The sequence below is a fragment of the Panthera pardus genome, unplaced genomic scaffold (genome assembly GCF_024362965.1).
Source record: "Panthera pardus isolate Hobbes unplaced genomic scaffold, ASM2436296v1 HiC_scaffold_13, whole genome shotgun sequence".
Classification (NCBI taxonomy): Eukaryota; Metazoa; Chordata; class Mammalia; order Carnivora; family Felidae; genus Panthera; species Panthera pardus.
In genome coordinates this window covers 197,476,570-197,503,711 of record NW_026526688.1, presented here as the reverse complement: position 1 = coordinate 197,503,711, position 27,142 = coordinate 197,476,570, and the positions used below count along the sequence as shown (strand labels likewise).

General features: G+C 47.9%; 1 protein-coding gene across 1 annotated transcript in view; it reads right to left on the bottom strand.

The window, feature by feature from the left end:
- Positions 1–27,142, bottom strand: part of CLNK (cytokine dependent hematopoietic cell linker) — a 165,628-nt gene that overhangs the window by 60,462 nt on the left and 78,024 nt on the right. The window contains exons 4-7 of the mRNA XM_019453524.2: positions 18,547–18,575; positions 9,425–9,459; positions 4,110–4,254; positions 2,814–2,920 (exon numbers count right to left, since the gene is read on the bottom strand). Of these exons, the coding sequence (XP_019309069.2) occupies positions 2,814–2,920; positions 4,110–4,254; positions 9,425–9,459; positions 18,547–18,575 (316 nt within the window). The remainder of the gene's footprint in view (positions 1–2,813; positions 2,921–4,109; positions 4,255–9,424; positions 9,460–18,546; positions 18,576–27,142) is intronic.

Here is a 27,142-nt window from a genome sequence, read left to right as displayed (position 1 = left end):
CTCAAGCATTGATTATAGAAGTAAAATTCCCTCCTTATCTGAACTGAGGCCAAGTCCTGACTTAATTTATAAGACAACCCCCCTCCCCCCGCCCCGGTCAAGTGTGCTGATCTCCCGTATCCTTTTCCTCACATGCTTTTGCTTGACTCGATATGTGGAGATGATGGTTCCACTTGCGAAGTGATGTAGCTAAAGGAAGAAATCTGTATTGTAACAGAAAGCTACCAAGATATTATGAAGGAAGTACGTGGTAATAAGAATGGAGCCTCAAATTCTGGCATAGTGGGTTTAAAAACTCCCACGAGAATTATCTTACAAATTTTTTCTTCTCATCAAGGCATACTTACATATAAAGGGGAATGTATCAGTGATTTTTTGGGGGAAATGGAAGCTCAGCTTTTTATGTGAACATTCTCCATTCTTTCATAACCAGACCAGAATCTGTGTCGTCAGCTCTTGGTCCAGTTGCTCTAAAATTCTTACTGTTCTCTGAATATGCTTTGTGCCTGAAACGTCTTCCTCCCTGTCAAACTGCTTCTTTGAGGCTGCCCCAGTGGCAGATCTTGCTGATAGCAGCAAATATTCACCTGAGAACTTTGAAGACCAGGCTGAAAAAGGGGTTCCATGTGCACAGAAGTCCAGCCTGGGTCTCTTTGTTTATGAAACGGCTACTCATATTTCAAGATTCCCTTCAAAAGATTGAGAATCCATTTGTGCATTCATTTTCCTCCATGTAACCAATATCTCTTGGGATCCTCTTACAAAATGGTACTGTGCCAGATGCTGGGGGCCAAAATGTTTCCCGTCCCTCAAGGAGCTGGTATCTAGTGACTGACAGCTTCATGCTAGACACTGTGATCTGTATGGACTATCATAATAGTGATGAGATTTTATAGCTAAGATAATAAATGCTCCGAGAGGGTAAGTGGCGCAAAGAGCTCACAAAAGTTGGAGCTGATAGAATGGGGCTTAGAATGCTCACCTTGCAAGGGTATTTTAAGGATTAAGTGTCATTCATTCATTCTTGTCTCTGTTCGGGAACACCTTCCTTGACTACCCTGACCCTGCTTTAATCATTTTGTTTTTTTTTTTTTTTTCAAAGCACTATTACTTAACATATTGCCTATTATTTGTTTATTTGTTTATTACCAGTCTCCCCCCCACCAGTATGTAAGTTTCATGAGCGCAGGGCTTTGGTTATTTACCAATGCATACCAGAGGTTATCACTGTGTCTGGTCCGTGGCAGACACACAGCACATACTTCTTGAATGAATTTGTTGAATGCATGATTAAAATTCAGCTTTGTGCCTGTGTAAAGCAGAAGCGTTCAATATTTCATCCCTCCTCTTGCTCTCCCAAAGTCTACTGGATGTGCTCTGGGTAAATGGCATGGCGTGGTAATATTTGTACTTTCCTTTGCTTATCAATATTAACAGAAGCCCTCAAGTTAAATAGATAGACAGTGTGAACAAATAATGCACAAGGAAGAATGCGCCATAAATATTTAAAAGCATGCTCGCATTCACTAATAAACGCGGTACAAATGAAAAAAGAACAGAACACTGAAGTCCCTTTAAAATATGATTAGTAAAGTAATAGCCAGTTTTGGTGGGAGTCCTGTGAGGTGCACATTCTCATATCGGGCTTTTGGGAGGGTCAGTTGAAACCATTTTTTCAGGAAAGAAATTTCATCACGTGTACCAAAGCCTTTAAAATGTTTTCACTCAATGGTTAAGTACAATAATTAAAAATCCCATAATGGGGTATGATATATCTCTAAAGATTATGCTGTTAATACTTGATTATCACATGGGAAATTATTTTATAACCAGAACTTGATAGGAAAAGGAAAAAAGGCAGATATTCTACGCAGGGACTCTCTTGCATGGAATATATCTGCCCAGAGAATACGGACATGAAATCTAGCACGGTGCTATGACTGATTGCCCTGCAACTCCATGGGTGATTCATTTGTATTTTATGCATTTCTGCATTAAGGAAAGAAGTATTAGCAAAAGCATTATTAAAAATGAAATTCTAGGGGCGCCTGGGTGGCTCAGTCGGTCGAGCGACTGACTTCAGCTCAGGTCATGATCTCACGGTTTGTGAGTTCGAGCTCCACGTCTGGCTCTGTGCTGACAGCTCGGAGCCTGGAGCCTGCTTTGGATTCTGGATCTCCCTCTCTCTGTGCCCCTCCCCCACTCATGTTCTGTCTCTCTCTGTCTCAGAAATAAACATTAAAAAAATTTTAATAAAAAAATAATAAAAATGAAATTCTATATATGTGTGTAGAGCATTTGTATTTACAGGATTTTTTTTTCATGGATTTCTTGTTTGTGGTTTCCAAACAGACTTTTGAAGTAAAGCACAGTAGGGATTTTTATTCCTGTTTAATGCACGAGGTCACAAAGGGGCTCAGAGATGTGCGACTTACTTTTTACCGCTCACTTACCAGCAGGCAACATCAGGCCTGCAATCTGGGCAAAATGATATATTATTATTAACAAGATCTGATTTCAAACTCTGCTTCTGGACAAGGGGACCAGCATCAGGGGATGAGCGATGCCTGTGAAAATTCCTCACCCTGACGCCTCACAGAAAACCTTCCCAGGTGCAAGTTCTCCTCCCTTCTTGGTGCTCGTTCCCCAGGACCATGATCTCAGCAGGCGTCTGAGCCAGTTCCCCTGCACCTCACTGAGCTCACTTTGCTCATCACCTCGAAAGATGCCTTGGGAATGAGCGACGGGGACGCCCCTGGCTGCCAGGAATTGCCCTGCCCACGTTTGGTTCACACAGTCAAGCCTTTACTCACTTCTTCCAGCCCCATCCGTGTGTGCCAGTGTTGGCCCTCCGTGGGGACGGAGGGCTGGGCGTCCAAGGAAAAGGGAGTGTCCATCATATCCTTGAAATAGCGCGTATCTGTGAAAAGAGAAAAATTCAAAGTCATACCCTACGTAGATTCAGCACATCGCAATTTACAAAATACGTGCGCATCGACAAATGTGTTGAATGCCTACGACCTAGGCATGAGGAAAGAAGTTCTTCCACTGGGTAGATTAGGAGACCGAAGCCTGAGGAGGAGGAAGGTGTGGTCCAAAGTCCAGAGTCTGGACTTGAACACCCTTCACTCTCTCAGCCCCTGGAAACTCCTGCTCTCCCTTCGAGCTCTGTGTTGTGTCATGACCTTCGCAAATCTTCCCGGATCCCACCCACCAACACCCACCCCTCGTTTCTCCTTTCTATATTATACACCTCACCCTTTCCTATTTATCTGTTGGTCTTTCTGCATCTGCCTCTAGGCTGTGACCTTCCTGAGAGTGTGGATCATGCTTTGTCTTTGTGTCGCGTGATCCTTCCTAACACGGTAACTGCACCCTGCAGATACACACTCAGTAATCGCTTGTTGAGTGGATGAAAAAAAGGTGTTTCATCGCTATTTCCAAGGTGGTTCTTTCCAGAGGAGCTTCTGTAGCCTCTTTTCCGTGGGCCGGGCCCTCAGAAATCACACGTGCTTCCTCTTTTCCCTTACAGCCCTGCGCTATATCCACGATTCAGAGAGCTTGCGAAGGCCGCCCGCGGTGCCCCAGTTAGAAAGGCGCAAGGGTGGATGGGAAATTATGTCTTCCTTACTCTTAAAAAGCTGAGCTCTGCTGCTAGGTCCTGGTGCTACGTCTACGCTGGCTACCTGCAAAACGAGTCAACCGAGTTCAAAATCCTTCCCTTTCGCGCTGCTGCTCATTACGCAAGCTCTGTGTTAACACTTCCCATGCCGCCCACGGCCCTGCCTGTCCACCCTCTCTCTGCTGTGCTCATCCATTGTTCCCAGGACTCAAAAAGAGCATCTTGATAATAACAACCGATAGCTATAGAGCTCTGACTCTGTGCCCCTGGTGAGAACTCGAAAGAACGCTTGGAGGGTAAGTTCTGTTACCACGAACACTACTTTCAGGTAGAGAGAATGGTTTCTATAGGCTTGCTCGAGGTCCCACAGTTAGGAAGCCACGGAGGCAGGATTTTCATAGGGTTGTTTCATTCAGAATCGGCTCTAATTACTGTGCCGCGTCGCATCATGGACGTGCATTCTCGGACTTTAGGCCCCAGATGTTACCTGCATATTCAGATTCCTTTATAGGCCTGGCTGGTAAAATTTTTGTCGTTCGCCATGCCTCTACCATACGAAGTTCTGGGTCTTCATAGTCGCCATCTCTGAGGTCTTTTGCTCCCTCCAGGCCCGTTGCAGCAGACTTTCTTTCCTATGCAGGAGGGAACATTTGAGTAAGTCAAGGGAAGGTACGGTCGTGACAAAGGTTGCAGGCTGCGGTGTTAGCGAGGGGAGTGGTACAGATTCTCTGAGCTGGGGGTGAAACATTTCAGAGGCTGGGGGCTGGGGCAGTTAAAGTCTCGTGGTAGGCAGAATCCTGAAGATGTCCTCACATATTCCCATCCTTGGTTATTCAATCAAATAATCTGGGGGCTGCTGTGAAGGGACACTGAGGGTGCAATTAAGATGTCTAACCAGCTGTCTTTAAAATAGGAAGATTATCCTGAAGCACCTGAGTGGCCCGATGGTAATCACGCGAGCCCCTCCAAGCAGAAAAGGGATCTACTTGCAGGTGATATGATCTTGTATGTAGAAAATTCCAAGGAACCCACTAAAAAATTATTAGAGCCAATAAGCAATTCAGCAAGGCGTCAGGATACACGATCAACGCACAAGTTTCAGTTGTATTTCTACACAGTAGTAATGAGCTCTGAGTCTGAACACTGGGGATGGCAGGATGGGGTACCCCTTGGCAAGAGATGTAATCGTCCTCAAAGAAATTCTGGAATCTGCACCTGTGTGTTGGGACCTGAATTCAGCACTGTGCCGTGTCTCAGCCCGGACACTAATCTCCGTGGTCTTTCATACAGTAAGATCCCTTGTTCCACTCAGACTCCAAATGGCCATGACTATGAACAATAGGTCCCGTTATGAGAGATTTTCATGCACAGCCCCCAGCGCAGCCCTCAAAAGTGAGAGCCTATATCTTTCTTTTACATATATAGAAACTGGGAATGGTGGCTTCTGAAAGCCACGCACAGGTCCTCGGTGCCATCGCTGGGCAGTGCTAGGTCTTTGAGCATATCCACACCGGAACCCGGCGCCAGGTATTCAAATCGTTCTGAGCCCGAGATGAAGGGCGAAGAATCTGGGGCATTCCTTGTGTCGCCACACCCATGATTCTGCCTTTGAACCAGTCAGCGCCATGGCGAACCGTGGGAGCCTGGGCTCAGATCCTGAGTTTGTTAAGTTCCTTTGTTACCCTGGAGAGAGCCTTTCTTCCCAGCCAATCTCTGCCACACTATGTGACTTGGGCAGCACACTAACTTTCTCTGGACTCCCAATTACTTTGTAGTCAAAGATTAAAGACTTAAAGTTCCTGCTTTATAGTTTAACTATATCTGGCTTTCTTTTCTTTTCTTTTCTTTTCTTTTCTTTTCTTTTCTTTTCTTTTCCTTTCCTTTCCTTTCTTTCCTTTCCTTTCTTTTTCTTTCTTTCTTTCTTTCTTTCTTTCTTTCTTTCTTTCTTTCTTCTTTCTTTCATCTTCCTTTCTTTTTTTCTTTCTTTTGCACATAGTAGATTCTTCATATAGGCTTATTAACTAAGCAGGTACATAAAATAACAGATTTTACCTAGATTTAGGGTGTAATTATTTCTTGAGTATGATTTAAAATTTTTCATTTATACTCTAATTTCTCCAGTGACCGAGACATCTTTGTTAGAGGCCACTTCAAATTTATGTTTGAATGAGATGATCTCTACACACCCACGAATATAAGTACCCACAGTGATAGAGTGACTTTGGCAACTAGAAGTTAAATGAGACAAAGCAGGTAAAATTTTGAGCAAAATGCTGGGTGGTCAGCACTCAATAAATAGTAGCTATAGGGGCGCCTGGGTGGCTCAGTCGACTTCGGCTCAGGTCGTGATCTCACCGCTCGTGGGTTTGAGCCCCGCGTCAGGCTCTGTGCTGACAGCTCGGAGCCTAGAGCCTGCTTCGGATTCTATGTCTCCCTCTCTCTCTCTCTCTCTGCCCCTCCCCTTCTCGTGCTCTGTCTCTCTCTCAAAAATAAACATTAAAAATGAAGAAAAATAAATAGTAGTTATAAATATTTCTGTGACTGCCATATAATAATGGTAATTGAAGAAATTCAGAGATAAAACAAGGCTACCAGTTCTCCTCTTAAAGCCTCTCTAACATTTTTTGAGGGCTGTATATGTGGTAGGCACTTTATGTACTTTGTTTTGTTATATAAGTACAACAATCCAGGGGGTGGTTTTATTATAGTGGACGGACATGGAATTAGAAGCTTGCATTTTATTTATTTATACATATTTTTAAGATTTTTTAAATGTTTACTTATTTTTGAGAGAGAGAGAGAGCAAACAGGGAAGGGGTAGAGAGAGAAGGAGACACAGAATCCGAAGCAGGCTCCAGGCTCTGAGCTGTCAGCACAGGGCCTGAAGCGGGGCTTGAACTCACAACCTCAAGATCATGACCTGAGCCCAAGTCGATGGCCAACAGACTGAGCCACTCAGGCGCCCCTAGAGGCTTGCGTTTTGAATTCCATCTCTTATTATTCCAGTTCTCTGGTTGCTTACCAGCCCCAAGCCAAGTGTATGACTTCTGCCGTCATTGCTCTATCAAAGCAGTTTGGTAAAAGTAAAGACAATGTCCACGATGGGCCCGATTTTTGGCCAAGCAGCAGTGCCGTGGGGACTCACCAGGCCCTTGTCTGGAAGGCTTTTGGGGCTCTACTTTGAAACTGCTTATTTGATGCGAGGGTGCAGAATGCAATTTAGTAAGTCCGTGTTCTCCCCAGGATGGAGTAAAGAAGGAGGTGAGCTCCCTGAAGACACAGCGTGCTGCCCTTGATTCCCACCCGCGCGCTCCTAGAAGGAAAGTGAGGCTTGAGTCCTGCAAGAACTGAGGACTCAGGCAAGTTATGAAGTTATAACATTCAAGGAGCTCAGATGCAAGAGACCAGGGACCAGCACAGTGACCTGGGAGCAGGAACAGGATAGGAGTGGAGAGCTTGGTGACCCAAAGGAAAGAGGTGAAGTCACTGAGCTTAGTTCGAGTGGGACCGTTTGCACGGTTGTATTGATACTGTGCCCCTAGCAACCAGGCATTATAGCTATGAAACCCCGCCTCCTTGGTCTGGTCTCTGGAGGCAAGCAGGGCTTAGACTGGGAATTCTTGGATGGGGAAACCAGGGAGGACTGGTCTGCCCGGGGACAGCATGGACCCAGGATGGAGCCACCCACTTCCAGATCTAAACTGTGGGCTCACTTTATGACCGGGGGGAGGTTACTTAACCCCCCTGACTCGCATGCTCAATCTGCAAATTGGAGATTTACGAGTAGGCTAAACCTACTTTATTTGATTGTAGTCAGAGATTAATTGGGTAAAAAGTATATAAAGATTCTACTTTGACACCTGCCCATGACAGGAGCTCAGGACATGGTAGATCCCTTTCCTCTAGATGATGTAATGCGTTTCAGTAGAGCGGAGCACCCAGGGCAAAGCAAAGCTGACAGGAGGGGAACCCAAGGGCATGTCACAAGTGACCTGGCTAAGTAGGGGGGGTGGGGGGGTGGGGAGGTGGCTGAGATGTTCTTCCCGGGAAGTGAATACGGAGGTGGGTTCTGAACTGAAGCAACCTCTTTAGGGATTTGACCGCTGGACATTTGTTGCAAGAGCATCATTTATATACTGTTATGGCAACCACCAAGACCTCGCAGAGCGCAGTCTCTTTGGGAAATCTTGGACCTGCTGGAAGAATCTGAGACGGGGTCCATCTTTAATCTAGTTGCCTTGCTAGACTTTGTGGGGCAGGGCACAGAGGGACACCAGGAGGGACAGGAACCATCCATGCCAGACCCGGAGAAGCTTGCTCCCAGAACCAAATATAAATATTTTGGTTTATCTCTTTCCGGAATGAGAAAGAAGCAGAATTTTATTTTATTTTTATTTTATTTTATTTTATTTTATTTTATTTTAATTTTATTATATTTTATTATTATTTTATTTTATTTTAATTTAATTTTATTTATTTTTAAATGTTTATTTTATTTTGAGAGAGAGAGAGAGAGCATGTGCACAAGCAGGAGAGGGGCAGAGAGAGAGAGGGAGAGAGAGAATCCCAAGTAGGCTCCTTGCTTAGTGGGGAGCCTGACTCGGGGCTTGATCCCCCTGGCCATGGGATCATGACCTGAGTCTAAATCAAGAGTTAGATGCTTAACTGAGTGAGCCATCCAGGCGCCTTAGAATTTTATTTTAAATATAATGAGTTACATCTATTTATCCATTAATCTGTCTACTATCTATCTACTGCCAATTGCAAGGGATCTTTACTAAAAACTCCTGTTTTCCGTCCATAAACCTCCTACTTTATAAAATATTTTGTGATTGATTGATTGATATTGTGTGTGTGTGTGTGTGTGTGTGTGTGTCCTGGGGTGACCATCCATAGCTTCAATTTGATTCTTAAAAAAGTATTTCAAACAATAAAGAACCAAAGATTTTACAGGCAGATTCTCTCTCTCTTTCTGTCTCTCATCTATCTCTACCCAGTCCATATATCCTATCTACAGATATAACATATCTATCTCTAGATATGTTAGTTAGAACTATTTAAATTATATACAATTTGGGGTGCCTGGGTGGCTCAGTCAGTTGAGCGTCCCACTTTGGCACAGGTCATGATCTCACGGTTTGTGAATTCAAGCCCTGCATTGGGCTCTGGGCGGACAGCTCAGAGCCTGGAGCCTGCTTTGGATTCTGTGTCTCCCTCTCTCTCTGCCCCTCCCCCACTCACTCTCTGTCTCTGTTTCTCAAAAATAAACATTAAAAAAAATTAAAAAATAAATTATATACAATTTAACAATAAAATTATTTATAACATTAGATAGCTGAGTTCATGTTATAAATTTTAAATTTTATTCCATTATGAAACTGCTTTGTAAATATTCTTAATGGCTTCATAATATGAATATGTCATAATATATTCAATGTTTTTTTTTCCTATTGAATATTTAGAATGATTCCAGGGTTTCCATTAAATTTTTTTTTTATGTTTATTTATTTCTGAGAGAGAGAGAGAGAGAGAGAGTGAGAAGGAGAAGGGCAGAGAGAGAGGGAGACACAGAATCTGAAGCAGGCTCCAGGCTCTGAGCTGTCAGCACAGAGCCCGACGTGGGGCTTGAACCCAGGAACTGTGAGACCACGACCTGAGCTCAAGTCGGAAGCTCAACCGACCGAGCCACCCAGGCGCCCCATGTTGTTGTTTTTAAACTCACCAAGTCCCTTGGTTGAAAAAAAGCCACTCGCTTTGTAAATTTCAAAGACCAACAAGTAGGTAGGGGAGGTGGCTACTTACACAGGGAGGAGGCTCCTCAGTATTCAGGTACTGGCCTGCCAACAAAAGTAGACCCAACATTACTGCAAAATACAGAAAAGAGCGGCCCTTGTGTTTCTCCAGAAATCTTGGGCTCGTTCCCGTTAATTCCTCTTGATGGTGCTTGCCTAAAACGCAATGTGTATTACGTACTTCTCATTCCATCTGCTGTTCTTGCAAAGCAGGGGTGATGAGAAAGGAGGCTAGACAATCAAATCCGAACTGGGAAGTCTCGCTCCTTCTACCGAAGGTCAGCATTAGGTTAGAAGGACTCCCCACCCCTCCACCCCCGCCCCCCGTCAGATACGCCAGGTCACGTCTCTGCAGCATCTGGGCCAATGAAGACGCTTACTCCCCCCTCTACACCCTCTGGCATGCACACTGCCTTTGCTGTAACCTGCCATCCGTCCATCTCCTTGAACAGACCGGAGATATTTCGAGGGCAGGGGACAGGTCTACTCCCTCGTCTGTCCCCGGCTCCAGGCACAGAGCCCAACACCGAACAGATGAGTTCTTGACAGACATTTGCTGAATGAGGATTGTTCATGTGAGATTTCTCAACGCTCACGCCCCTCGCTGGGGTTGTTTTATGCAAGGCCTGCCTGAAGGTCACGTAGCACGCAATCCATACTCTGCTTTAAACTCTGCGCTCAGATGATACAGAGCCACGAAGAGCAGCTCACACGATCTGCGGGATTATTTTGCTTCCTCTAGACTTAATTTTCCTAAATTGCATTATGGTGTCCCGCTGTTGGTCTGCACTGAGGAACACGGTAAGCAGAAAATGTTCTTATCACATCCTCTTTATTAGCCCACATGTGAGAAGTTTCTAGTGGGTCTCAGGAGCTGCGTGCTTCTCAGCAACTGGTTCGCTGTGATTTAATGGAAAACACCAATTCCATAAGAGGTCATACGTCCCTTCCTCCTGTTAAGAATCTCAGGGCAAATGTCTGGCCTGGGTCCAAGGCACATCGAGGACCGCGGTCTGATGTGTGTTTCTGCATCTTGGCCCGGCCTTTGTCGTGCTCTTAGCCTTTTGCCCTTTCACCCTGAATTCTCTTTCCATACCAAAATAATGCAATTAATAGCTGGGAATTTGTGTCAGCATGCCCAGGCCTTGTGTAGAGCGGAATGTGTAAATTAAGGAAAGTTTGGCTCAGTGAAAACACAGCTCTCTGGAATTTGCTCAGGACCGGTGCATCCGGGAGGTGGTAACCAGCCAGAGCGAATCTCCTTGAGATAATGAGGAAGGAGGCGCAGGGATCTGACCTGGCACCTGCTGCCAGCCCCAGCCCAGCCTGGTGGTGTGGCCGACAGCTATCACTGTCCTAAGGCACGGATGATGCCTTCCTCTCCCAGCACAACCATACCCACACTGAGAGCGCTGGTGAAGAAACGCACAGCATTTCCAGCCCCACAGAGCGAGCTGTACTCTCTCATGAATTGAGTTAAATTAATAAGGTCATCCATAGAAGCCAGTTGGCCTGGAAGGAGCAAGTGAGCACCAAAATTTGGGGGATCTCCGCCGGCCCATGTGAGCTAGTCTGATTCTACTGTCTGATTCAGAGCTCGATGTCACTTCCTTATAGGAAATTGGCCTCATCGAACACGACCATTATAGCGACATCCCCACAGAGAGCCGTAGGATCAGTCTCTCCTTTCACGAGCCTGCAGCCCCAGACTCTCCTGGATTCCCCAAATATGTTTCATGCCACTTCTGAGTCTTTGCTGGTGTCGATTCCACCTGGGGTCCCCACCTCCTCTGCCCCCGCCTTCCATAACGCTCAGTGCCCTTTGAGATCCTCCTGGGGCTCACCTCTCGGGCCACGCGGGGCTACTTTAATATCACTGAATTGTCAGAGCACTTATTTCCTGTGTTCCTTGCCGTGACGCTTAGATAAAAGTAGGCAGCATTTGATTACTTCTTTGTTGTGGTGTCCTCGGTCCTTCTTAGGGAAGGAATCGTTTTTATCTGCTGCAGTACCTACCTACCTGTGTTGCTAACGACGCAGTTTTGGAAATGCAATTATTAAAAAGCATAGTCTTAAAACTGTAAATCAGTTCATGTCACTCATGGCCCACGAGACGCGGTCCAGATTCCCTGCCGTGGCCCCCAGCCCCCAGCGTAGCCCGGTTCTTGCCCCTGTCTCTAACTGTATCTCTTTCCAGTTTCTCCCTCACCTCTGAAATGGGCCACGTCACCTTCTTTCCAAGTTTCTCCAGTATGCCAAGCTTCTTTTAACCTCAGAGATCAGCATGCACTGTGCCTCAGTCCAGAACATTCTTTCCTCGGCTCTGCCTGTGTCTGGGTCCTTTCCATCCATCAGATCAGATCTTAAATGTCATCTTCCTGGGGGGACATGCCCTAACCACCAATCTGAGGTAAAAGTTAAGGAGCATCTCTCCAGCCCGGGTCCTCACTACCTCAAACCCCTTCCTTGCATGGCTGTGAGGATGCTTCCTCTTCCTGTGGGCCCTCGGCTGGCACACACTTCCCACTGTCCCTTGCACTGGGTGGCTGTGGCATGGTGCTGTGGCCGCTGGAACAGGTGGGGGCATGCGCTTCACTCCAGGATGATGCACTCGACCCTCTCCTTCCCTTGACCCTCCTGATGTCTTGTTCTTGCCCCGGGGCCTGGCTAGAGACAGAAGACCCCAAGGCCTTCAGGGATAACGGAAGCCACTGGTTAAAGGGTTAAAGGAGAGCGAATCCCGAATGAGCGCTTGGGGAAAAGGCTTCCTTCAATCCACATTGGATTGTGATGTGAACAGGACATAAACCTTCATTTTATTACACTACTAACATTTGTAGTTGGTGCATTATAGATGTTAGCCCCTCCTGATTCATACACTCTTTTTTGGTTTCTGCATAGCATGTAGGAACAAAGCAAGCCAATAAATATGTTATATAGTTACAGACGGTGGGTGCCTGCCTCCCCCAAGGCAGCGCGGAGATTTCAGGCCCTTGATCACTCCTGGAACCCAGGATATGGCAAGGGCACAGCGACTGCATAGTCGGCTGTGAAACACAGCGTGTGGTAAGGTGGACACCCTCCAGAACGGAGAACCCGTGGTAAACTGCAAATAGAACCCGACCTCCTCCCTGGCTGAGTGACCTTGAGTTGGACACTCCCTCCTGCTGGCCCTGGACCCCCAACACAGAGGCACCCCAAACCCTTCCAGGTCTTTGAGTCTTCCTGGAGCTGAAGGAGAGGCTGGTTCTTCAGAGAGAGCCATTTTCTTAGAAGATGAAGGAAGTTTGCCCAGCAGCTTTCCCCATCATCATCCTGGAAGAGCTATACTCAAGTGTCCGTGGAGGGCCGTTCATCACCCACTGACACGAAACAGCTCCAAAAAACGACTGACTTCTGTGTTCCTCTCAAGGAAACAGCATCTTTTTACAAAAGACAATGCTCCCTTCGAGTTATTTTTAGAAGGGAAGTGAAGGTGTAAGGCTCAAGGGGCTCTCCCGACTCACGGAGGCAGTTACGCCAGCCTTGGGCTATCAGCGTGGACACCTCTTCTCGTGACTACAGAGGTATGATACAGGTGTATGGCCGGTGGCCATCAGGTTAAGGTCCCCTGACCACTTGCCTCTTGGGTGCTTTAAAGAAAAAAAAAAAAAAGGAAAGAAAGCAAAACCTGAGCCTCAGTGCACACCAGTTACTTTCTGCACCAGTGTCTATGATGGCATCTGCACACACCGAGGTCTGCGACCCGCTGTTAGAAGCTCCGACTGCCTTCTGATAGGAGATGGGCCACGTGGGTCAGATATACTTAGAAGCTTGGACCATTTGCACGCGTAAACGCTTCCTTGAACAGAAGCCCTGGGGGCCCCAGGCTTGTACAATTTAGTGCCTCTACTGGGAAGGGGGGCTGGCTGTGTCCCCAAGGGCGGGCTCTATGGGAGGGTCACATTCGAAGGAAACCACCTGAAACAATTCCCAGCAGGTCCCATAAAGAGAATCTGCTTGTCTGGTGGGAGAAGAGAAGTAAAAGTAGGAAGCTTTCAGTGCTTAGGAACTTTCTGTTTCTCTGGGAAGTGAAGTCAGCTGGCTTTTCAGATGGTGGCAGCTCCAAACCAGGCGGGTTCCCTCAAGCAGAGTCAGCTTCTGTTTTCATTTCAGTCACAAGATTTCAGAGGGCAGGGGGGGCGGTGCAGGGAGAGTTATGGTGAGGGTCAGTGTTGGCTCTGACCCTAGGGGCTTCCAGCTGGGCTTGCTCATAAGTACGTGGGGCAAAGGGACAGGCCAGTGGGTCCCAACGACCTGTCGCTAGGAACTCCTCAACAACCCGGCTGTGTCTCCCCACGTCCGCTTTTCCCTGTCCGTCCTGGGAGCCCCGATGGTCAGGTGGGTACATGGGCACCTAGAGCAAGTTCTTGCCACACACCCTGACCTTCCCCGCGGTTACGCGTGCCTGTGAGTCCAAGTTTTGGTAAACGGAGAAGCTGGAAAATAAACTCACAATTTCCAGGAAACTTTCCGAACAGAAATTGTTGTCAACTCTTTATTTTTTTCTTTTTCTTCCCTTCCTCTCTCCTGCTGCCTGGAGCATAGCTGTCACTATTTTAGGCATTGGGATTGAGGCCAATACAAGGGAGGGAGCAGCACCTCTGAGGCTAAACAGCCTTGGACTGCTTACCTCTGCACTTGACTTATGTAAGAATTAGACAATCATGTCACGTTTAAGCCCCCGTGATTTCTTCCTAATGTGTCTTTCTGCCTTTACTGTTTTATCTCCTTGTGGAGGTCAGCTTTGGAATTCACCAAAAATGTAGCAGAGCTTCTGATCAAAGGCATGAACACATAATTCATGGAAGAAATTCTGGGTTCAAACCCTGGCCATGCCTGTTTCTGGCCACATGACCTCGGGCAAGCCTGCAAGCCTCGGTTAACTAATATCAGTTTGTAGAATGAGAATCGTAGTGTCTGCCCCAAAGAGCTGTTGGGAAGCTTAACAAAATAACCCTCTTGGCCACAGGCTCCCCCAATGAACCGCTGTGTTCCGTGTTTCAAGTTCAACTTCATGACCAAATCGTTTCTGCCCGATCGAGAGATCGTGAGTACTCTGCTTTCAGATCCATGTTAGGAACTTGATCACTACTGAGTTCTCAGTTTTGAACAAAACAGTGCCTTTTTTCAACATTCCACTCCATCGACACGGCTCTGTCGATTCTTGCCAACAGCCCTTCAAGCGGGTGTCCCGTCCAGCTGTGAGGCTCGGGGCTTCGGTGACCATGGCTGGCTGACATCCTCATTTTAAAGATGAGAACGCTGCGTGGCACAGCACGAACAAGTGCATTGTGATGAATCAGAGTTCTACTCTGCTGATTTGTTTCCGGGGGATATAGCTTCTCTTGCTCTCGGTTTACCTAATTTATCCTGTGAGTATTGTCAGCACCTGAAGGCTAGGTCTCATGGATGTCAGAGAACCAGTATTCAAATTCTGGGCTCCAGACTTCTGGCTCGGGGTTCTTTCCTCTACCTGTGCTGCCTTCCTCAGTGTTTATCTTTTAGGAACCACAAGGTTTCTGGGGACAGAGGGCATCCATCAACCTTCATCTCAATATAGTGGGGAATAGGACGCAATTTCCCCTGGCTAGTTCCAAACTTGAGAACATCTTCAGTTCAACATCGATCCACAGCTGTAGGGAGAGGCACGGATGAGCTTCCTTGCCTTTTTCTCACTGTCTCTGAGGAAAGGATTAGGATGTCCAATGAGCTTTGGCTACATGACTTAGGCTTGGGAAGAAGAGAGGGAGGAGGGAGGAAAGGAAGGACATAGGAAGGGGAAGAGAGAAAGAGACAGACAGAAACAGAGACGGATATAGATTATATGCATCCATGTACATATAACGTATGTCATATCTGTCTCCCACGTATCCACCAGCTCAGTCACGTAGCTCTTCTGGACATTTTAGAATGACAGTCGCCTGATCTGAAGAGTATTCTCGGTCACAAATGGCCCAAACTCACAGAAATAGCTACATGGAAGCATTTATTCAGAGTTTGGAGAATAGGCTTATTGTTCTCCATAGATGGCCCTTGGAAGTTCACTTCCTTTCTCTAATTCTTGATTTCCCCATCTGTAGAGCACAGTATTAGTGTCTGAGATAAGCTGAGTCCCCAGGACCTTTCATTTTCATTTTCTTTAAAAAAAACCCAACTGTGCTCAAAGCTGGTTATTGTAATGGTTACAGTAGGGACAACCATAAATTGGTTGGATGGATGGATGGTGATAGGTAAGGCAGCTGTCGCCCATCCCATTTCTCAGGTGATCTCCAGAAATTCAAATAAAATATTCCGAGACAGCTGTTGTCCAGAGAATCGAAAGCAGCTTCTTGGTGGGGTCAGTCTTAATCATTTCCTTTTCCTTTCCTTTTTCTTTTCTTTTCTTTTCTTTTCTTTTCTTTTCTTTTCTTTTCTTTCTTTCTTTCTTTCTTTCTTTCTTTCTTTCTTTCTTTCTTTCTTTCGCTTCAATCAGTGATTCTCAAAAGGCCATCCTAGCACTACATGAGTTGAAGTTATCTTGTGAAGGGTAGGGACTCCTCAGTCTCACTATAGAGCTGCCAAAACGTACACCTGGGAGTGGGCTTGAGAATATGCATTTTTGACTACTGTGATTCTGACACACGATACATTTTAAAGACAACTGTGATCCCTTGGGTTTAGCGATCGTGGATGACTTGAAATCCTGGCTTGTGCTTAGAGAACTAGGGGAACACTTTCTCCCAGCAGTTCAACTGTCAACTTTTCACATTGGTTCTGTCCACCCATTTTCCCAGCCTCTTGGGGGACAACCAGCCTCTGCTAAATTAATACCAATATTGCAATGTCTAGATCCGGCCAGCAGGGGGCAGTGGATGCTCACATATACCATACTTGCCTTCCCTCCGCCTGCTTCGAAAATCCTTATTAATTTTTCTTTTAAAAGTGGGAAAAACCAACTTTCAAGACTGCTTTCCTTAGGAAACAAACAAAAAAAGCCCACAAAACCAAAACAAGTGCTCCTGGACAAAATGAAATCTCTCGTCCATTTAATGGACACAGCCAATCCACGTCTTTACCAGGGTTTTAATGTGTATGGTGCCTTAAGAGAGAAGAACCACTTTTCAAATAGGGCTATCTTTAATTTCATTCTTTAATCAGTGGAAGGAGAGAAACTCCTGACTTTATTTTATGGAAAACCATGGCCCTCTTCTCTATATGTCAGCTTGACAGAAGGTATTGGTGTTAACAGATTGTCCAAGTTGGGTTATGCGTCTGTCTTTTCCAGGTCTGGTGTATTTTTTTTTTTTTTTTTAAATAGAGTATTTTTAGCGTACAACAATATATGCTACTGGAGAAAACTAATAAGATGCGGATAAGCAAAAAAGAAGGGAATAAAAATTACTCTAATGTCCCCATACCAAGACAACTACTGTGAACATTTGAGTATAGCTAAATCTCTCTCGCACACACATGCACACACAATATAGTCTATGTAGATATGGGCACACTTTTTTCTTGTCTTCCCCATCATACAACAGCATGCTATAAACATAACATGTCGGTAAATAGGCTTCAATGGCATCTTTTTAATGGCTATGTGGTATTCTCTCCTATGGATGTCCCTCGTATGGATCTCACGGCAAAAAAATGCAAACAACTTAAAAATATCTAGAAGTGTTATAAATATCCCTGTGATGAGCGACTGTTCTGTGAATCATGTAAATCCTTGATTATGTCAGTGGTGTTATATTTTAATAGATACTTGGCTGTGGTTCATAAGCATGCATAGGCTGGGGTGGTATGATTTGCTGCTAATATTTTTGGCAGGATATAGATTCCAGTGTGCACGGGCAGGCCTGGGCAGCTTTATCTCAATCAGCTCTCTTGGGGTTTTGATTTGTTTTTGTTTTTTTCCCCCCCATGATTATGTGTCTAGAATGTTGTTAATGAAATGCAATACCCATCTGTAAGTTTTTCTCTACCTTGAGGAATGTGGAGAGGGGGGTGACGAGAGAGGAGTATGGGTCACATGGTTTATAACTCACCACCCACTGCCTCAGATTGGCAACTTCATTTCCAGGCAATCTCCCGGAAGCATCCAGAAGTATCTGGAGTACCCCCAGGACTCTAAGCGGACGGTGGGAAGGGATGAGAGGTAGCGAGCAGGTGGAGGGAGGTATATTTGAGATCAAAGACTCCAGGAGATTTTGGAAGCATCTACCTCAAGAGAACACAATCTTTCTTAGCAAATGACTAGGAAGCTTAATGAAAGCATTTTCTGTAAGAGGGATTAGAGCTGGGTGCTTGTTTCTTATTTATATTCATATTTGTACTTCTGATTTTGCTTTTCTCTACTTCTCCTCACTGCTATTTGGGACGTGCTGAGTGCTGGTTACATGCTCCAACATGCACCATTATGGATCTTTGAGTTCATTTGAGGATTACATCACTCCCTATGATTCTATCCCTTCTTTGCACACTTCTGGTCTATTTCTCACCTTTTTTTTTTTTTTTTCTGTCTCACTGCAGTCATTTCTAGCCACTAGCTCTCTAGGGAAGTTCTACTGGACTCCCCCTGAAATAATAATGCTCTGAAATGAAGAGTACATACTTTTACTCAAATTTTAATGGGATTCTATTCAGCGCCTGATACCTAGAACTAGGCTCTGAAAACAGACACAAAAGAAGCCATAAAATGTGGTTTCTGATCGCTCCATCCGCTCAACACATAATTTGGGGGGAACCCCTTACACAGAGTTTCGTTGAATGAGCCCTACTGAGTGGCCACAACACTGACATTTAGGCTGACTTTTACCCATTTTACAGATGAAGGGACTCGGACCCAGAGGGATCTGTGCTTCATCCCAGGCTACACAGCTAATAAGTGGAGGAGAGACAGGGTTTTCCCCTCCACCTGCCAGCTTCCCAAAGCCTGTGGAAGTCACAGACCGGGCTGCACCCGGGAGCGACCAGGGGGAGAAACCCTAAGTGGCTGATGCCATTTCGAACAGGCCAATAGTTTTATCGAAGGGAAAGCAGAAAAGGAAGAGAAGAGTAACAGACCCATGGTGGCATTCCCACCGCTTAGGTGACTGAAGGCCCCTGACTCACCGGTGGCACTGTTGATTCGAGGCCATGACCTAGGGCAGAAAAGAGAGCCAAGGTAAGCGTCAGCCGCATTCGGTCACATACCTTCCCCAGCGGGATGGGCTGCTGTTACAGGTGTTTTCCCCAGACCAACCTATAAAATGATTTCTTTTTTCTTCTTCTTTTCTTAATGTTTATTTATTTATTTAAAAAAATTTTTTTTAACGTTTTATTTATTTTTGGGACAGAGAGAGACAGAGCATGAACGGGGGAGGGGCAGAGAGAGAGGGAGACACAGAATCAGAAGCAGGCTCCAGGCTCTGAGCCGTCAGCCTAGAGCCTGATGCAGGGCTCGAACTCACGGACTGCGAGATCGTGACCTGAGCTGAAGTCGGACGCTTAACCGACTGAGCCACCCAGGCGCCCCAATGTTTATTTATTTTTGAGACAGAGAGAGGGAGAGCAGGGAGGGGCAGAGAGAGAGGGAGACACAGAATCCGAAGCAGGCTCCAGGCTCCGAGCTGTCAGCACCGAGCCCGATGCGGGGCTCGAACTCACAGACCGTGAGATTGTGACCTGAGCTGAAGTCAGACGCTTAACCAACTGAGCCACCCAGGAGGAGCCCCCGGAACGATTTCTTGATGTTCGCATTGTTCTAGATCTAAAATCACATCTCATTATAGAGAATACGGAAAACAGAAAAACGTGGAAGAAAATAACAATCAACACCCCAGGTAATATTTTGGCAAATCCCCTCTACATGTGTGTATGTGCTTCTGAGGATGTGTGAGTACATTGAAACACGTAAGTAGCAAAACTAGCAGAACCAACTATGGGCTATTGATGTTAAAGGTACATTCTAGATCTTCAGCGGTTATTCAAACGCATGATATTTATTGCCTGCGTGATTTTTGGAGGGGACATTCAGGTTCTCGCTAGTTTCCATTGTGGTGAATAACGTTGCAGGGCACATTTTAATCTAATCACCAGATATTTCCATGGAGAGACTCCGCCAGGCCCAGCCAAGGGGTCAGGCAACATGGATCTTCCAAGCCCCTCGCTGTGGATCGTGCAGTTTCCTTCCACGTGGGTTGGGTCCGTGTAGACGCTAATCCACAGAGCGGGAAGGGAACATCTCACCGCATCCCAACACTATTAAATCCCATCCTTTAAAACAATGTTGCCTGTTTGTTGATCCCTTACGGTGCCTGTTTCACTTCCCTGATGACCAGTGAGACTGAATTCTTCTTCTTTTTCAAGTGGTTTTAGGCCACTTGGATTTTTTTTTCGGTCGTCAGTTATCTGCACAGGTCTCTCTCCATTTTCTAATCAGGGCTTTGCCTGGTCACCACGTTCCCCTTTGGACAGGGTGCTTTCGGAAGCACATCTTGCCTGGATTTCGGGCAATGATCTGAAAAAGCTCTGGGGCCACAGAAGGCTCTGGAGGATGCCGCTTGTGTGAGCCGACTTGTTTGTGCCTTTAACGATCTCGGGGCCTTGCACAGCACCTATCCTCCGAGGCCCTCAAAGTGCGTCACCGGAGAAATTAATTGAGCATCGCAACACAGGCTGGGTGTAAATATTTATGAGGCCTGGCTGGTGGCTGGGACACTGGGCACAGAAGAGTTAAACTGGGAGATGTTAGTAACTAGGAGACCACCTTCCAGGAGTCTAGCTCCCCGCTTACCCGTTGTCCTCTGTTTACCATTTTAACACCCCGAGGGACCCTGTGGGGTGGCTCTCATTGTCCCAAATTTACAGACGAGGAGATGGGAGATTCAGAGGGCTCAGTCCCACAGAGAGCGAGGGATCTCACACCAGCCTGTCCGATCCCCACATCCTCGCTGCCTCCCCCGCCCTCACCCACAGGCGGTGGCCAATCCCGGAGGCATTTACAGCTGCGTCTCAGAGTCCTTGTGGTTGGCTCTTGGCATCCTTTCCAGCTGCCTGAGATTTTGCAGAAATTAACAGTAAATCAGCCAGTAAGGAGCAGATCATTTATCTGGGGCCTGAGAGCTCTCTCTCTCCCTCTCACTCTCTCTCCACTTTCAACACATGGCCTCTTCCCTGACATCTTGGTCTTTGATTAAGGCCTCAGAAGGCTCCCCAGACCTGCAGTTCGTGACATGTGACATGTGACATGTAAATGACACATTTCTGTGACTGCGTACAGGGAGCTTGATGTGGGTGTGGCAAGCCAGGCCACTGCTGGGAGACAGCACACCCAGGGCAGGCAGGGTGCAAGCCCCAGCCCAGGGGTGACGAAAGGGAGCTACACTCTCCTCAGGGTTCTAGAAAGAACTTGAGCTTGGAAGTTAGCATTCTGTCCTCCCTCTGACCTTGGCTTCCCCTGTTTTTAGAATTAAAGACCGTTAATGCTGCAAAGCCCATCGGAGACCATGGTGTCCAATTTGTTCCAAGTTTTAGACCCTTGGGAGGCAGAAGTGGGGTCTTCTGACCCCCATAAAGAGCGGAAGGGAACACCGCCTGCCGGGCACTGAGCGAGGCTCCACTCTGGCGGGTGGGCTTTCCCCGCTCTGCACCCTTATTATTTCCAAGCCCATAGCAGCAACGTAGACCGCCCAGCTCTCAGCCCCTGGGAGCCTCCTCCCGATTGTCCAGGTTGTCTGAAAGTGGCTTATCTGATCCACTCTGCCTCTCGGCGGGGTCCCAGAGCGATGGAGCTCATTCATATGTCATAGTCCCCCGGGGATTCTGCACCCCAGAGCTCTCTGTGCGTCAGTGCAAGCCAAATGAATTAGCAGAGGAAGCATCAGCAGGGCGGGGAGCCGCGTTGTTATTCCAGCTGAGTCCCCAAAGGGGAGAGGGAGAAGAGGAAGGCTGGAACCTGGGAAGGAGGGGGCCGAGGAGGCTTCCTGGACTCCTGCAGCCGAGAAGCTCCCTGAAAAGGCTCCTGGGCTCAACACTCTTTGCGGCCTGACAGCCCAGGGTGACAGTGAAAGAGCGACTTCATGGAGGTCCCATGTGTCCTCTTTATGCTCAAGCGAGGCCCACGTGTTGGTTAGCAAGCTGCCTCTCGCCAGGTGCTTACAAGGACGCTCCCTGCTTCCTTCTGTCAACAGCATCCGTAACACGGCCACATGCGGACGGGCCGCGGCCGGATGGCGGGATAGCTTGGTCCCCACCCCTTCCTCCTTCCACCTCTGGGCCTGAGGGCCGCAGGCCTTCCTCTGCACCTCGGGCCTGTGCAGGCAGGTGTCCACGTTGTGGTGGGGGGTTCCCCGTATATGAGATGCACAAAGGTGACCTCCAGCGTTTGTGGTTTTCTATATTTAAGGCGCGTTGCAAATAAAGATTTTTGATTTCTGAATTATGTTTCAACTTTAACCCTTCTTAATAAGGTAATGTGCTTAATAATTTTTAATCTTTAAAGGGCACTAAATTATACTCATCCTCCCTCCCCCCACCCCAAGTTGCTGCCAATCAGAACGGGATCTGATTGGGTAGGCGGGTGCACTTAGGCCTTACTCATCCATGGGAACAAAGTTTGGATGGTGTGTTTTTCTGGTCCCATAGAGATGGGATTTGGTCCTGTCTCCAGGGTCAAGCTCCTGGCATGGAGTTTAATTCCTGATCCACCCCTCGGGTGTGATGTGTATGGTCCCCTCTGGGTCTCCCCAGGCACCCAGCGCTGGAGCAGAATTGCGCAAGAGATCCCCTGGGGAGGGGGTCAGGGTGATTTCACCTGCCAGTCCACTCCCTGTCCCAAACCTCCAAGATTAACCGGCTCGGTGACATTTCTCACCTTAAGCACTGCCTCTGACATTCAGAGACGGCGGTAGACTAAAATTCTAATTTTTGGAAGACCGTTGATACGGGTTGCTAACCCGATTTTTAAGATAATCTAGAGAGAAATGAAAGTGACTCGAAAGTCCTAGAGTCATTGCCTTCTTCCCTCTGTGTGGCTGTCTGAGCTGTGCTGGTTGACTGTGCGCCTTACATAAATCATTTCACCAAATGTCTTGGCAACTCTTGTTGGGCAAGAATCTGTATCCTGACGTTAGGGCTAATTACGGAATGTTAGTGCAAACGGGACCATGAACTGGCCCTTTCATTTTGTCGCTGGGTTGACCCAAGCCCAGGTTAAGCCCCCGGGGGAGCTGGTGGTTGCAGGTTTATAGCACAGCCCGTCTGCAGGCAGGGCTCGCCCTCCTTCCTCTCCAGCACTGGAGGGAGGTGCAGATTGGCGTCAGGGAGCTTTAAGAGCTGAGGTCTGGAAAGAGGTGTGCTCAGAGAGTGGGGAGCCCGCAGGGGCGAACTAGAAGGCCCGTGTGGTCCTGGAGGCATGTGGGGCTTGGTAGGCTGCCGGATAACGCTCCAAGATGCATCTCAGGGAGGCCATGCGGGGGCACATGGGATCTACTGGCAAGGGAAGGACTCGGGTATAACAGTCTCAGCAAGAGGCAAGGCCGACCTTGACAGTGGGTGTTCCCCTAGCTTCCCACGTGGCCACCAGAGCCCTCCTCTGCTCCAAGGTGGAATCAAGTCCACGCTCATATTTAACTAGTGAATGAATGGGCTCCTTCTCTGTTAAAGGAATATTTGATTATTTGCACGAATCCTCCTCTTACCGATTTTACGTTTACACACACACACAAGCCACATTTGGGGGTACGCAGCTCCCTGAGGGATCCTGGGGAAAACTCTGGAAGTGTGAACGTTCTCACCTCCCAGGACCCTTCGGGCTGGGGGAGCCCTGCCCCTCTCTACCTGCTCAGGGGCTCCCCCTTACCCCCCACCCCCCCAGGACCGGTGAACCTCCCTGCCTCTGAACACCCCGGCATTTCTCTGCTCTCCCAACACAAGAGGAGAGTCGAAAGGCAGTGTGGAGTTAGGCATTTCTTACTTAAATCTCATTGTTAAGCCTTCCTGTGTTTTTTCCTTTCCTCAACTAGGTTTTAAGTGGTCTGGGGACAGAAAGCATGTGTTGTGAGTTGTGATCACTCTCATAGGAGCCATCCACGTCCCTGACAAATACCGAGAAATGAAAACAACAACATCGGGGTTATGTCACAGAGGACCAGAGAGGCAGCGTGGGGTGACCTGGGTGTCCAGCTTAGCTCGGGCGGACGACTCCCGAGTCCCCGGCCTCCACCCTCTCCCCTGGCCTCCCCAATTTACTCTGTCTTCTCTCTGCTTCCCTCCTGCTTGCCTTCCGGTAGACGTTCCTTCTGTCACCTATTTAAGTATCCAGCCTGTGCCAGGCACGGGGCATCGTACAAGCCAATGGCCTCCTATGGGTCCCTCCTGCCCTTCTTCCTCCCGTCCTTTCAGCAGTGTTCACTGAGCATCTACTAAGGGGAGCTCCTCGCGGGCAAGCCCAGGAGGGGGATGCGGCACCACACCACGGTCCACGCACCCTCTGTGAAAGCACTCGGGCCCTCTGTAACGCTCTCAGCCGGCCACATCTTGCAGAAAGATACTCCCCTTTCTGCACAGCGAGGCAGGCCAGAAGGAGCAATATTCTTATGGGTCTGTCGGTGCCATGGACGCCCAGGGCAGCTGGGGGCAGGCAGGGGAGACCAGAGAGGTCAAGAGTAACAACAGCAGGGGCCTTTGCCCCATCTGTCTCCTGGGCGGAGGACTGCCTGGTGGGAGGCCCGCAGGGAGTTTCCCAGTGTGGGATCAGGGAAGATGACCGCTGGCCCTCCTGACCCCCGAGGAGTTACAGCCACCTGCACCTCGTCCTTGGGGAATTAACTATTCCAACTTTGTTGGTGGCCAAAGGGAACAAATGGATAGTGACCGAGGTGAGCGTGGGGAGGGTCTGAGCGTGGGGCGCGGGAGCCACAGTATCCACCGCAGTGCCGTGGTCAAGAATGGGGAAAGAGACTCGCGCTCGGAGTGTGAAGGCAAAGCTGGGCCAGCCCTTAGCCTCCCGGACCCTTGGTGTCCCCAGGATCTGTCACTGCACGTGGCCCAGTGTCTCAGGGTCTGTAATAGAAGCGATTACGTTCTCCCCCCCACCACAGATTGAACATCTGAATGGCAGGGGCTGCGTCTTCCTCTCTGGCTTTCCCTGTCCCCAGCACACTGACGTCTCCCACCTTCCTCCTACCCCTGCACCCCTACCTTGCGTCTTCTTCCCTCCTTCCTGTTCCCCGGAGGCGGTGGGTAGGGGCAGGGTGAGTGCTGGGTGCAGAGGCCGCCTCTCCAGCTCCGAGGCTTTGCACCTGCCAGTAACGATGCTAAAAGGGAGGCCGTCAAACGTGAGTGGGCACCCGAGTCACCGGGAGGAATGTTTAAACACAGGTGCCTGGGCTCCAACAGCTGAGTGTCTGATTCAGTGGGCCAGGGCCTGAGACTCTGCATTTCTACGAAGCTCCCAGGGGGTGCGGCTAAGAGGCTGTGTCAAGGATGTGGACGTTCTTCTCGGGAGCGTAATGCTCACGCCCCTTCTTCGCAGCAGAGAGTTTGGCGCGAGCAGATTGGAGACTCATGGGAACAGAAACCGCAATCCACACGTACATGCCCGCAAAGCAGAAAGTCGTGATCGCCGAGAACTCAGAAATGGCACTCGATTTGAGGTTAGACCCTGAATCGCAATCCAGCTGGTCCCAGTTACGAGGTCTGTGACTGACCGAAACGGTAACCTCTCGCAGACTCTCTTTTCTCATCTATAAAATGGGAATAATAATAGCTACTTCAGAGCATTATTGTGAGGAGTAGATGCCAAAATTCCTTCCGCGGTGGCTGGTACACGTCCGGCATTTAACTATGGATTTGAGTTTGGACCCGATTGGAAAACACGCGTCAGTAGGTTTCTGTTTTCTACACATGTGGGGACACCACGCGGAACAGAAGTGGAGATTGGAGGTTCAGCCTGATGAATTCCATGGCGTGTTCTAGGACACATTCATATCAGCAGTGTAGACAGGCCGTGGGTGGTGGATATGGATGCGATCCTGTGTTCTTCTTGGATCGATTTTGGCTCGGGTCACGACCACACGGTTTATGGGTTCACGTGGGGCTCTGCGCTCCCAGCGTGGAGCCTGCTTGGGATTCTCTCACTCTGCCCCTTCCCTTGCTTGCGCGGAATCTCTCTCTCGAAACCAATAAAAAACATTTACAAAAAGGGAGACTAATAAGACTGTGAATATGGGGATCCAGGCAGACGCTACCTGTTAAACACTTAAAATAGTGCCTCGCCCACGGTGAGCACTCACTCAGTGAGCATTCGCCCTTGTAATTTATTGAGAACCTGCTATGTTCCAGGCAGGCTACACAGGAACTACTTTAATAGAGGGGTCAGTGGGGGACCAGGCAACCCGCTCATTCAGTTTCAGATTCCATTTCTGAAATCTATGAGGCGCTGAGATGGAAATGGGCTTGTGAGCGTGGGGTCGCTGGGTGAGTGAGCAGGTCAGGTGACCTTGAAACCCAGTGCCCTCAGGCCGCTTCTGTGCCCCAGCAGCCTGCCCCCAGCACCTTCCTTCCCGCCGCATGCAAATGCTGGTAATGGTAATTTGTCCGAAGAATGAATTAATCAGTGCGATAGTTATTAAAGTAAGATAGTAGACCCAAATATGTAGTTTTCAGACATTTTGATTTTATATATCTCAAATACTAATTTATATGCATATAATACTTTCGTTATACAATATGCAGTGGTACAGAGATTTGTATGCATATGGGATTTTTTTTTTTTAAAATTTGGGTTTATAAATGGTTTGGAACAGGTTGCAGAAACATTGTCTGTTGCTCTTTTTAATATATCTTGAGCATGCTATGACACATCCTGAAATAATTTGCTGCGGAAAAAAGCCCTGCTCTCTCTCTCTCTCTCTCTCTTTTTTTCAAATGTAGCTGTAAATATTACTTTGATGCACGTAATTGCTGCAACCATCTCCATTTGAAGGAAGGCTTCTAACCCTTCCATCTCCCATCTCCTGCTATTGTCAAGAAATAAGAAAAACTGACTTCAAATGCATTATTCAAATGTATTTAATGTAAACATTGAAGAAGTCTGAGAACAGCCACAAATTTTGCTTTGCTTCGTGTGGTTTTGACAGTGTTTCAAATATGCTGTTTTACAGGCATCCATTTACTCTTTTTAGGGAGAACAGTTCCTCAAGTCAATCTGACGACGCTAAGAAGGTCCCCGTGCCGGGCACATAGTAGAGACCGGATGAGTGTTGGGAGGTTGACCCAATACTCGGTTGCACTCGGGTGCACTTGGTTGCACCCGAGTGCAAGTGCATTGGAGTGCAAGGAGTGTGGTATACCTCGCTGAGACCCTCTCGTGACTCTGGGCAGAGACACTGCTCCGGCAGGGCTTGGGCGAGGGAGCTCTCGGGGGGGGGGGGGGGGACCGGCAGCGCCTCTGGGCATCAGGGTATTGTCCAGGGTCTGGCTCCTGGTCAATGGCGGAGGTGGATTGGGCATCAGGATGGGAATCTTGCCATTTCAACAAGCGAGCCCCTACGCTGAGCCTTCAGACGTGGCGATGAGCCCCTTGGAGGTGGGGCTTTGTCTCTCTTCTCTGCATATTCCTTAGCCTGTGCAAGTCCCAGTGCCACAACTGCTCAGTAAATGTTTGCTCAGCTGAAGGACAAAGAGAAGCGTCCATGTGGGCACATGGCTTCCTCGATCCTCCTTG